The 13,073-nt window shown below is 42.1% G+C and overlaps 1 protein-coding gene across 3 annotated transcripts in view; it reads left to right on the forward strand.

The window, feature by feature from the left end:
* The window catches only part of FBXL5 (F-box and leucine rich repeat protein 5), a 251,460-nt gene extending 245,540 nt beyond the window's left edge, over nucleotides 1-5,920 (forward strand). For all 3 annotated transcript variants that reach the window (XM_029590712.1, XM_029590737.1, XM_029590722.1), the window contains one exon: nucleotides 2,645-5,920. In XM_029590712.1, the coding sequence (XP_029446572.1) occupies nucleotides 2,645-2,721 (77 nt within the window). In that variant the 3' untranslated portion in view covers nucleotides 2,722-5,920. The remainder of the gene's footprint in view (nucleotides 1-2,644) is intronic.
* The last annotated feature ends 7,153 nt before the right edge of the window (nucleotides 5,921-13,073 follow it).

Below are 13,073 nucleotides of genomic sequence, written 5' to 3' on the forward strand. Positions count from 1 at the left end.
ACGCCGGTAGGCCTATGTAAAATAGGCGCACCGGCGAGCAGGGCTCTTAAAATCCGCCCCATAGAGAAGGTGGTGAGGATCAATTTCCAAAAAGCCTTTTTAGCTGCATAAATGTCTGTTTGCCCATGTAAAATTTTGAAAATTACCTTAAAATGAAATTGTTGAAAGGAAAATCCCCCTGTATTGCTTGCTTTCTTTCTGTCTCATACTATATGGTAGTTCTGGAAGTACAGCTTTCCACCCTTTAAGGATTCACTCATATCTGTGATTAAACTTAAAAATGCCAACTTGCTACCTATTCATGTAAATTGGAGGCTAAATACACAGCAAATCACTTCTGTTTAGTAAATGCAATTGTAATGCTTTGTGCTGCCTGAATTATAAATTTGTGCTACACAACTACAAAAAGAGAGTTGTACCACTCCAGCCACATCCAGTATTTTTTGACAGCAGCTCTGGTAGCATATGCTACCAGTGTTGCTGTCAGGTAAGACCGACAGCAACATAACCCTCGGTTGGTGTGGTACAACCCTATTACTCCCACTGGCCTTGGGAGTTTGGACATTCTGAGTGGATTGTAATGATGGCAGAGGGTATGTATGTTCGAAGAAGGCCCAGAGCTTGTTTGTAATGTAAATATCTCAGAAGGAAGAGGGGCCTCTGGCTGCTATGGCCTACATCATATTTTTAATTAAATTGGGATGTTGGGGGTGGAATTGGGCTATAGCCCGGACGACAATGAACTTATTTTGGAGGGTTGGGGGATGTTATGCTTCCCAGCTTTTTATTTATTAATTATTTTAACTTATCTGCCTATATGTTGAATATAATACCATAACAAGGGTCTGCTTTTTTCAATTTTCTCTCTCTCTCTCTCTTTCTCTCTCTCTCTATATATATATATAATGACCACACATTAAGAGAAAATGTAATCTTACATGTACAACAAATACATAAATTTTTATTTGTATAAATATACCAATACCTATCTAGACACTTTAAAATTATCACATTCATACATTATCAATCAACCACACCCAGCCATATATTATTAAAAACATAAAGTGCTCAAATGTACACCATACAATTCAAAATTGTCTACTCCATGATCATACAGTGCATATATAATTCAATTTATCCAATACAATATAGCTATTACAATCAAATTCAATATTAACAATTCTTCATAGAAATCTTTTCACATATTCAGTCTTCTCACATATTACAAATACTGTATGATCTTCTCACATATTATTACAAATACTATGCAATCCTGTCACACAGTTCACTGTCCTGTTCACTGTCCAACAAAGATCTCTGTTTCCATCCTCACTGTCAGGGCTTCTTCAGGGACTTGTATTCGATTATTAGCATAGAGACAATACTATCCCACATTCAAAGCATGACACGACGTTTGTACTCTCCTGATGCTTATACTCTTCCACTTATTTCTGCAAAAAATAAAATTCAATCAAATCAATATACCTCCTCCACCTACTCTAACTTATAATTAGAACCGCAGTAGACTCTTACCATGTCTTCACCAAATCTCACTCTTTGTTTACTAACTGCATATATCAACCAATATCTTCTCATCGACACTCAGAATGCTCCAATATCATCTGTTTCGACTAGTTTTCAATTCAACCATTTCAAATTACATGGAATCTACAAAAAACCACATTTTAACTCAATTTAAACAACGCTTTACCTAATAACATATACCTCAAGAAACGCAGCCATCACGTTACGTTTTTCCGGAAATGACGTCCACAATGACGCTCAATAGCACGGTACCCGTACATCTCTCCACATCCCTTTTTATCCATCAGACACGCTAGCGAATCACAATAAAATAACGTACACTTGAATACCTTCACACGGTTTATAAATCTAATAACTATATTCTACAAGCCACAATTTATACAACCCATATCACACAATATAATGCATTTGAGGCAAGGAATCTTAAGAAATATAGCATTCCACCAGCCTATATTGAACATATATTCATCCCATAAATGCTGTCCATCCCATAAATGCTGCCCATGGATTGTGTGACAGGATTGCATAGTTGTAATATGTGAGAAGATCAAACGGTATTTGTAATATGTGAGAAGACTGAATATGTGAAAAGATTTCTATGAAGAATTCTTAATATTGAATTTGATTTTAATAGCTATATTGTATTGGGTAAATTGAATTGTGAAATCACTGTATGATCATGGAGTAGACTATTTTGAATTGGATGATTGATAATGTATGAATGTGATAGTTTTAAAGTGTCTAGATAGGTATTGGTGTATTTGTACATGTAAGGTTACATTTTCTCTTAATGTGTGATCATTATATGTTGAATATAGCCAGTTAAGGTTCGTTATCCAAATAAATGCACCCAGTTAACTTTAACTGAGTATATTCAACAGGATGTATGTCCACTGAGTATTTGACCAGAATTATCTGGATAATGTGACCCAGATAACTTAGCTGCTTGCTGGCTTACTGAATGTGGACCGCTTCAATCTTACCATATCAGAAAGCAAGTTGCAGACTGTGTGCATGATCTGTGGTATTTAGGAAATCCTAGAAAGAAATGATGACAAAGCTCTTTTCCTCTTTTAACTTGTGATTTGTTTTTGTGCAGGTCCTCATGCTGACACCGCCAGTGGATGCCAGAACTTGCAGTGTGGTTTTCGAGCCTGCTGCCGCTCTGGCGAGTAATTCCTGACTTCTGACCTTGCAGTCCATTCAGCTGAACAGGCTTCCTGTCATGCACTTTACTTACAGTACCTATCTTGTGTTAAGCCCTTTTGGAGTTCACTTTTGTTTTCAAAGGCCAATTCCTCTCAAAACAACAGCTATCTAAATCCAAGAATAAACTCTCATTTGTGTTGACCGTTATTACAAAATAAATGTCTGTTTTATTTGGAAATTTTTGTTTTGGAACATTTTCATCTGATTTCTTTTTAATGTCCTATTTCTTCCCATTATAGCACTTTGAATATAATTTTGTTGAATTATTTTGTGTGAAGTAAAAGGGACCTATTGATTTTTGTCCAATAGAATAATATAAAGCTTTGCCACTAAATTTCACATGTACTTAAAACCTATAAATTATCTTGGCTGAAAAATTGTTTTTGTTTAGAGGTTTATTTTAAAAAGCCTGCCTTGTTGTTATATTGCAGATTAACAGTGAAAACAACTTTCCCATAGCAATCATTTTGTGTTAGGATGATTGCAGGATAAAAAAAAAACATTCCCATTGAATGTATAACATGCCTTCCTTTTAAAACCTGTGTGTTTCAAGCTTAGAAGTATTACCGTAAAGCATTTGGTTGTAATCTCGTTGAGATGCCTTTTTTTTTTTTTTTTATTTAAAGAGACTATCAAAGTATTCAACTTCTAACCCCATGAGCATACAATTAAACACTTCTGCATTACTTCGCTAATAAAAACAATGAAGAACTTTGTTTTTAATTTACATGCTGGAGGTTAAATTGCTATTGCTTAGAAATTAGGATGACATTTGGCGTAAGCTGGTATTTGTTAGAAAACTAATGGTTTCATGTTTCATAAATCCTTTCAGCTGAAGTGTGGTTTGTGATTTAAGATCTTTGATAATTAAATTCACTTCACTTAAATATACTGTTTTAGCTTGTTGCTTACAAGCAATATAGACATTTTGTAATGTGCTGATCAGACCGTGGAAGCTGTAAATGATCTGAATTTAGAGTTGTTGGGAAATTTTAAGCCCTTCCCCCCCCCCCCCCCTCCCCACACCATTTTCATTCAGGATCTATCCAGAGCTCTTTGGCTATCCAGTGAAGCATTCCTGCAATATAAAGTTCTTCAAGCACTGGTTTAATATTTTCTTGTAAAATAAATCAGCTTGGCAACCACATTATATGAAATCAGTGCCCAAGTTTAAAAATTAATTTTTAACTGATGAAGTGCAAACATTTTGCAGCATGATATAGAGTGCCATTCTTTCCATTACTGTATACTTTGCATTGAGACAGAGCAAAATACTGGGTTTCAAAATGTTTGTCCATGATGCAGCTCATCTGCCTCACCTGTCATAGGAGGAGCAACTAACCTTTTCTTTTTACTAATTGAGATTAGTCGCTCAAACTGTATCCCCCTCATGGGGAAGGAAGGGTACACAGGACCAGAGTAGATTGGTCATCACCTCTGTGCACATTTCTTTCTTGAACATGGCTCGAATATGTGACAAGGCTTTTTGTTACAAGCCACTCATTTGCAGATACATGCTGAACAATTTATATTAACATTTTTATTTGATTTATATTCTGCTTTTCAGGCACATCAGCGCAGATTACATTCAGGTGCTGAGGGTGTTTTCTTGTCCCCAGTGGGTTTATAATCTTAAATTTGTACCTGAGGGAATGGAGGGTGAAGTGACTTGCCCCAGTCATATAGGAAAATAACATATAGCTTATATAAAATAAAAAATTTCTTTTTAAATGTCATCTTTATGTGAGGGAAAGAGGGATTTCCAGACCACCTTCCACATGCTGATGTCAGAAGTCTTCACATTCGGTCTTGATGTCAGGATAATCCAGTACATAAATCAGATGTTTGGAATATTATGGGATTAACACTGGTTTTCAGAATGCTATCAGGGGAGAGAAATCAAGTAAAGTAAATGGAATAAATGCTACAAGTCTTAATTTGGGAACTACATTCACATGATGTGCTAGAGAAGCAAACTAATGAATCCAAACAAAAACAACCATAGTGCTGTTTTTCTGAAGAATCTGAGGCAGTGAAGTAGGTGCCTTCATGTAAAATAATGCTACTATCAAAATCAAAGGGACAGAGATCCTATACCCCTTGGGGGCAATTTTAAAAACTCTGTGGGCAGGTGAGAAAGCCACAGATATTTTTACCCATGGGTTTTTGACCAGTTTTCAAAGAGAGAGTGCACACATTCTTTCCCTTTGAAAATTTCCAAGGAAAACGTACCCACAGAGAGAGAGACCTTTTTTCTATAGATATTTTTTCTGACCGAAACATACATAGTTTGAAAATCCAATGCTGTATCTTCCCCTGCCCTAATTCTACCATATGTCCCCACGGCAATGCAGGTCAAAGTAGGTGTATTGTGGCACAGTGCTAAAACGACTAAAACCACTACTACATACCGCTGACTTTAGAACAATCTTACAGACAATGATATTTAGTGAGTTTGATTACTGTAATTCACTTTTACCATGGCCTACCCTACTCAACATTACGACCTCTTCAAATCTTGCAGAACACGTCAGCCAGAGTTCTCACAGGTAGTAAAAAAAAAATCATATTACATAAACCCTACAAAACTTGCACTGGCTCCCCATTAAATTCCATGCACAATACAAAATTTTAACAATCATATACAACTCAATTTACAACAGAAATGTAGAATGGCTAAATGCATCGCTACATCTGTACACCCCTAGCAGAAACTTAAGATCAGCAAATAAAGGTCTCCTACAGGTACCCACTCTACAAGGAGCACGGCTAAGCAAAGTCAGTGAGAGATAGATATCCATGGCCGGTCCCAAACTATGGAATAGTATGTCAGTAAATCTAAGATTAGATCCCAATACCAAGTGTTTTTTTTTTAAAAAGACCTAAAAACTTGGTTATTTCGATTTGCATTTCAGCCCCCACACACAGGATGATAGGTAAAAAATTTTATGGCACCCAGCTGAAAACTTTTTTTTGATTAATTTAACATGTCTTTGTAGTAGATTTGTACATTGTTTTAATTATGATTTAACCATATTATGTCTTTTTTTTTAAACTTCATCGTAAACCACCAAGTTTGTACACCAGATTGACAGTATATAAATAAAATAAAAAAATATGTACAGGCTGGGCAATATTCAAAAAGCCCTTTTTCTGGATAAACAGCTATTGAAAATTGTTCTTTATAAATTAGAAACAAATGTGAGGTATAAAGATTATTTATCGATGCAGTAAAGTCATTAGTTTACTTTTCTGTTTTATTACCTGGTGGGTTTATTGCATTCATAATTGATCTTTTTTTACTGAAATGGTGTTTCTTATGAAAACCTACAGCACTCTTAGAAAAAGTATATTTCTGCAGGAAGAATATTTAGTTATGAACATTAAACATAGGAAATACTTTTATGGAAAAACAACTAATAAAAATTGTGAATCATTTTGTGCATTACTCTGTTAATAGAACAGTATATATACATACAAATACAGTAAAGCTGTAATAGTTTGAGATGCAAAATATGTAATAATTGTAAGGGGGCCCTGTCTTTCCATTTGGAAATTCACTGCCAGTTCTCATATCACATAAGGCAGGCATTTATTGTATAATATTGGCCAAATTATTTAACAGGTGATAGGAAAAGCACCTTGTCTGAATATTCTAATTCACATATGTCATAACATGTATCCTTCTTATTACAGTACTCAAGAAGAGCATCACGATTTGAAAAAAAGAGCATGACGATAGGCCATGTCAATTATCGAAAGACATTTATATGTATTTAAAGAGACAAATTTTCTGTAATTTGTGACATACTGTTGAGACCCAAGATTAAAAATTGGAAGCAGTAGCGTATTGTAGTGTTTAATGTAAAAGTAGTTCTCACAGGACAAGCAGGATGGTAGTCCTCACATATGGGTGACATCATAGGATGGAGCCCAATCATGGAACACTTTTGTTAAAGTTTCTAGAACTTTGGCACCTACTGGGCATGCCCAGCATGGCACTAAACCTGCAGCCAGCAGGGGTCCCCCTTCAGTCTTCTTTTTTCTGCGCAGCAATAGCCATGCGGGTTAAGGAGCTCCACAGAGATTCCTGACAGGAATTTTCCTCATGGAATTACTAAAAATTTTCATATCCCACAGGGGTCCCTCCTTCGAATTTTTGACTCTGCGGTACTCCGGTAAGTTTTTACCTGTTTTCGGTTGATTCCCATCGAGTTTGGCCCTTGCGGCCTACTGGCCATCGACCGTACCGCAGCTACATTTTTCAAAGGCCATGGCGTCTGGGTTCTGTCTGTGCCCGGACTGTACTCACACCTTGTCCATAACAGACCCGCATAAAGTCTGTGTAATGTGACTCGGGTGCGAACATGATGTCCCTACTTGCACCAAATGTGCCTTAATGACACCAAAAGGTCGCAAGGCCAGAATGGAAAAAATGGAACTTCTCTTCCGTTCTCAAACTCCGACGCCATTGATTGCATCTACATCGTCTGAACTGGCACCGTCCACTTCGCACCAGTCTCGGCCACTGACCGTCCGGCGTCGACAACTTCTCGGTCTTCGACTACCTCTACTCCCTCTCAGGACCGAGGGGATCGTAGAGAAAAACATTGGCATCGACACCGCAAGTCTCGAACCATCGAGGAAGGAAAATCTTCAACCTCGCCATCGTCCGAGCCGCCATCAAAGAAACCCTGTCCAGAAAAGGCACCGACCCTTTGCGACTGGGTCACCGAGGCAACCCTCACCCGGACTGGTATCAAGAGCCGCGACTACGCCTTTAACGGTGGTCCCTCCAGCTATTCCTCTGCCTCCTTCTTCCCTTCCGGAGCCGGGGCTGCTTGCTCCAGGTCTCCGTGAAGAACTGGACCGGATGGTTCAGGAGGCCATCGATAAGGCGATGCACAGACTCCAAGGTCCCCCGGCGCCGAAATAGGTGCCGGTCGCAGAACCAACCATCGATCCCATTCCAGCAGCATTGGCACCACTGCTCTTGAAGATGGAAGCGCTCATAGCTGCTTTTCCACCGATGGATCCTGGGTCACCGATGGCTCCGGTGCCTTCTCCGCTTACCCTGTCATCGGGAGGGGAAACACTGTTTCGCATTCCTCCATCGGGAGTCCTTCCGATGCCTCAACCATCGATGCCGATGCGCCCATTGGCGCCACCAATCCATCCATCGATGCCCTCTATGCCTGCACCGGTGCCCTCTGCTTTCATCAGTGCCTCCAGTACTTCCCTCGATGCCTTCAGATCCTAGACCAGGACCTTCAGGAATACCATCGTCCCATCCTTCTCAGGTTCCTACAGGGACAGGTGCTGATCCCTATGACACCTGGACTGAGGATTCATCTCAAGACACCAATGATTTACCATTGCCACCTTCTCCTACTGAAAGTAGGAAGTGTTCTCCTCCAGAGGACTTGTCCTTTTTAAGTGTGTGAAGGAAATGTCTGAATTGGTTCTCTTCCAATTACAGACTGAGCAAGATGATAGGCACCAAATGATGGAGCTGTTACAATTCTTGGATGCTCCCAAGGAAATATCCTCCATTCCTATTCACCAGGTTCTTTTGGATCTCCTCAAAAAAGAAGTGGGAACACCCTGGTTCTGTTGCTCCAGTCAACAGAAAAGCTGATACCACTTATTTGGTCCAGACCTAGGATTCCAGAAACCTCAGCTGGATCACCAATATGTGGTTGTAGAATCTGCCCAAAAGAGGGCAAAAAGATCAAAACCCCACTCTTTCTTTCCCCTGGGTAAGGAACAGAAATTCCTGGATGCCATTGGCCGTTGTGTCTTCCAGCGATCAATGCTTATCCCTCGGATTGCCTCCTACCAGCTGTATATGACCCAGTTCAACAGGGTCTTATTCAAGCAGGTACAGGACTTTGCAGAGTCCCTGCCTCAGCAATTCCAGGAACAGCTTCAAACCCTGGTACACAAGGGTTTCGAGGCAGGGACACATGAAATAAGATCCTCTTACGATACCTACGACACTGCTTCCAGGGTATCTGCAACTGCTATTTTGGAAAGAAGATGGGCCTGGCTCAAGTCTTCGGACTTGTGCCCTGAAGTACAAGACAGATTATCTGATCTGCCCTGCATAGGAGACAATCTGTTTGGCGAACAGATTCAGCGGACGATGGCGGAACTCAAGGACCATCATGAGACCCTTCGCCAGCTCTCTCTGATGCTCTCTGAGTATTCCTCTAAACAGCCTTTCAGGAAGGATACTAAAAAGTCATTCTTCCGTCCAAAGAATTCCTATCCACTGTCTAGAACTCGTTCCACGAGACCTTTCCAAAAGGCCCAGTCTCGTTAACCTCGTAAACAAAAGCCACAAGCAGCTCCTCAGCTGGGTCCTGCTTCTGGTTTTTGATTCCTGCATAGAGAGCAGCAGCCAGTTTCCACTGCCTCAGATACCAGTGGGAGGTCGATTGTACCATTTCAACAGGTGGCATACAATCACCTCAGACCAATGGGTCCTTGCCATAATTTCTCACGGTTATCACCTGAACTGTCTCTCCATCCCACCGGACTCCCCACCTCTACCGACATGGAGAACATCTGACCACTCACTACTCCTGGAGCAGGAGGTCTCCCTCCTCCTCCAGTCCAGAGCAATAGAGCCAGTGCCCTACTCCCAACAAGGCCTAGGATTCTATTCCCGGTACTTTCTAATCCCCAAAAAAATCAGGTGGCGTTTGTCCAATTCTGGACCTACGTGCCCTCAACAAGTACCTCCACCGAGAAAGGTTCAAGATGGTAACCTTGGGTTCCCTCCTTTCTCTTCTGCAAAAAGGAGACTGGCTCTGCTCTCTCCATCTCCAAGACGCGTACACACTTATTGCGATAACTCCATGTCATCGCAGGTTCCTGAGATTTCTGGTAAGCCCCAACTACTATCAGTACTGAGTGCTACCATTCGGCCTGGCATCTCCACCACGAGTCTTCACCAAGTGCCTCGAGTAGTAGCAGCCTTCTTCAGGACTCAAGCTGTTCACGTCTACCCTTATCTAGACGATTGGTTGATCAGGGCTCCCACTCAGCAAGCTGCTCTGTCGCCCCACTTACTTTACACACTCTGATTTTGCTAGGATTTCTCGTCAACTACGTGAAATCCTGCTTAATTCCATCTCAAACTTTATCATTCATAGGGGCAGGCTTGGATACCTTGTAGACAAAGGCATTTCTGCCTCGACAGCGAGCCCTTACTCTCATCTCTCTCGCACACCAGGTACAGTCTCAGCACCGCACGACTGCACGCCATTTCCTCATCCTGCTAGGACACATGGCGTCCTCAGTGCAGGTCATCCCAATGGCCCGCTTGGCCATGAGAGTCATGCAGTGGACTCTGAGGTTACAATGGACTCAGTCTGTCCAGCCTCTATTGACCACTGTCCACATCACTGACTCACTTCGTCAGTCTCTAGCCTGGTGGAAAAATCAGATCAATCTCCTCCAAGGCCTATCTGTCCAAGCTCCAGACCCTCAAATAATTCTCACCACCGATGCTTCCAACCTCAGTTGGGGAGCCCATGTTGCCAATTTGCAGACACAAGGAGCTTGGTCTCCAGAGGACGCCAAACACCAAATCACTTTCCTGGAGCTGCGAGCAATCAGATATGCTCTCAGGGTCTTTCAGGATCGCCTTTCCAATCAGGTCATCCTGATTCAGATGGACAACCAGGTGGCCATGTGGTACATTCTCAAACATGGAGGGACGGGCTCCTACCTACTATGTCAGGAAGCTGCACCGATATGGGCAGAGGCCCTCTCCCATTCAGGGCCACCTACTTGCCAATGTGGACATTGTGTTGGTGGACAACCTAAATCGCGCTTTCCATCTGCATGAGTGGTCCCTCAACCCCACGGTAGCGGACTCATTCTGCCAACTTTGGGGTTATCCTTGCATAGACCTATTTGCTTCACCTCAAAACCGCAAAGTAGTGAACGTTTGCTCTCTCACTCGCAGCCAACACTCTCAGCAAAGAGATGTGTTCTCCCTCTCATGGGCAACAGGTCTCCTATATGCATTCCCTCCACTTCCACTTCCCTCGCAGACTCTCGTGAAGTTACATCAGGACAAAGGGACGCCTGATCCTGATAGCACCTCGCTGGCCTCGCCAAGTGTGGTTTCCAATACTTCAGGATCTCTCCATTTGCAGGCACATTCCCTTGGGAAACGACCCACTTCTGATTACTCAGAATGACGGGTGCCTGCGCCACCCCAATCTTCAAGCTTTGTCCCTGACTGCTGGATGTTGAAAGGTTGATTCTTCAGCCACTTAACCTTTCGGAGCCAGTTTCCCGTGCCCTGATTGCTTCACAGAAGCCTTCCACGAGAAAGTCTTACCTCTACAAATGGAACAGGTTTAAGTCATGGTGTTCTTCTCAATCCCTTGATCCCTTTACCTGTTCCATCACGAAGTTTCTAGACCATCTCTGGCACTTGTCAGAATCAGGTCTAAAAACTTCCTCCATCAGAATGCATGTCAGTGCGGTGGCCGCCTTCCATAAAGGTGTTGGGGACGTTCCTATTTCAGTACAACCCCTTGTAACACGTTTTCTGAAAGGCTTGCTTCACCTCACGCCTCCACTGCGTCCTCCGGTCCCTTCTTGGGACCTCAATCTGGTTTTTGTCAGCTCATGAAACTACCATTCGAGCCTCTTCAATCCTGTGATCTTCTCTATCTGACATGGAAAGTGATTTTTCTTTTGGCGATCACATCTGCTCGCAGAGTTAGTGAGTTACAGGCCCTAGTTACCTATCCGCCTTACACTAAACTTCTGCAGGACCGGGCAGTACTCCACACTCACTCTAGGTTCTTACCTAAGGTAGTATTGGAGTTTCACATTAATCAATCCATTATACTACCTACCTTCTTTCCCAGGCCCCACTCCAATCCAGGAGAACAGGCTCTGCATACCCTTGCTTGTAAACGGGCTCTAGCATTCTATCTAGACCGAACAACTGCCCACAGGAAAAGCACTCAATTGTTTGTCTCTTTCCATTCCATCAAATTGGGGCAGCCTGTGGGTAAGCAGAATCTCTCCTCCTGGTTAGCGGACTGCATATCCTTTTGCTATCAGCAAGCAGGCATTCCGCTTCAAGACCGTGTTAAAGCACACTCTGTCAGGGCCATGGCGACTTCAGTAGCACACCTATGCTCGGTGCTGCTTCCTGACATCTGCAGGGCTGTTACCTGGAGTTCTCTCCATACCTTTACAGCCCATTATTGTTTATACAAGGCCAGAAGACAAGATTCCATCTTCAGCCAATCTGTTTTGTGCAACCTTTTTACAACTTGATGTACCAACACACTTCTGCCCGCCTGTTAGGGTTCAGGATGCCCTCTACCAAATTCCACCCCAGTCCTTGTGCCTATTGCACATCTTGGGTACATTTGGTGCATTTCTCGGACATCTGCAGCTCGGTACTCACCCATATGTGAGTACTACCATCCTGCTTGTCCTGTGAGAAAGCAAATATTGCTTACCTGTAACAGGTGTTCTCACAGGACAGCAGGATGTTAGTCCTCACGAAACCCACCTGCCACCCTGCGGTGTTGGGTTTGTTTTCTTATTTTATTTGTCGGCACTTCCTGTAACTTTAAATAAGACTGAAGGGGGACCACTGCTGGCTGCAGGTTTAGTGCCATGCTGGGCATGCCCAGTAAGTGCCAGTCAAAGTTCTAGAAACTTTGACAAAAGTGTTCCGTGAATGGGCTCATCATATGAGGTCACCCATATGTGAGGACTAACATCCTGCTGTCCTATGAGAACACCTGTTACAAGTAAGCAACATTTACTTTACCACTTTTAAATGAGAACCTTGTACTCCCATTTGTTTATGAAGGTCTTGAGTGTAATTATAATTTAATTTTTTTGACTTCTGATATATATATATATATATATATATATCTGTGTGCTTTTCCTTTCATCTGTATTTAACTGCCATAGAACATTAAAGGGTTCTCACAGGACAAGCAGGATGGTGGTCCTCACATATGGGTGACATCATCAGGATGGAGCCCAGTCACGGAACACTTTAGTCAAAGTTTCTAGAACTTTGACTGGCACCTACTGGGCATGCCCAGCAATGCACTTTGACTAAAGTTTCTAGAACTTTGACTGGCACCTACTGGGCATGCCCAGCAATGCACTGACCCTGCATCCAGCAGGGGTTCTCCTTCAGTATTCTTTTTTCTGTGCAGCAGTAGCCATGCAGGTTAAGGAGCTCTCTGAAGATTCCTGACAGGAATTTTCCTCACGGAACTTCATTCAAAAATTTTCAAAAAAATTCTACCTTGTAG

This window comes from Rhinatrema bivittatum, chromosome 1 (genome assembly GCF_901001135.1).
Source record: "Rhinatrema bivittatum chromosome 1, aRhiBiv1.1, whole genome shotgun sequence".
NCBI classification, from domain to species: domain Eukaryota; kingdom Metazoa; phylum Chordata; class Amphibia; order Gymnophiona; family Rhinatrematidae; genus Rhinatrema; species Rhinatrema bivittatum.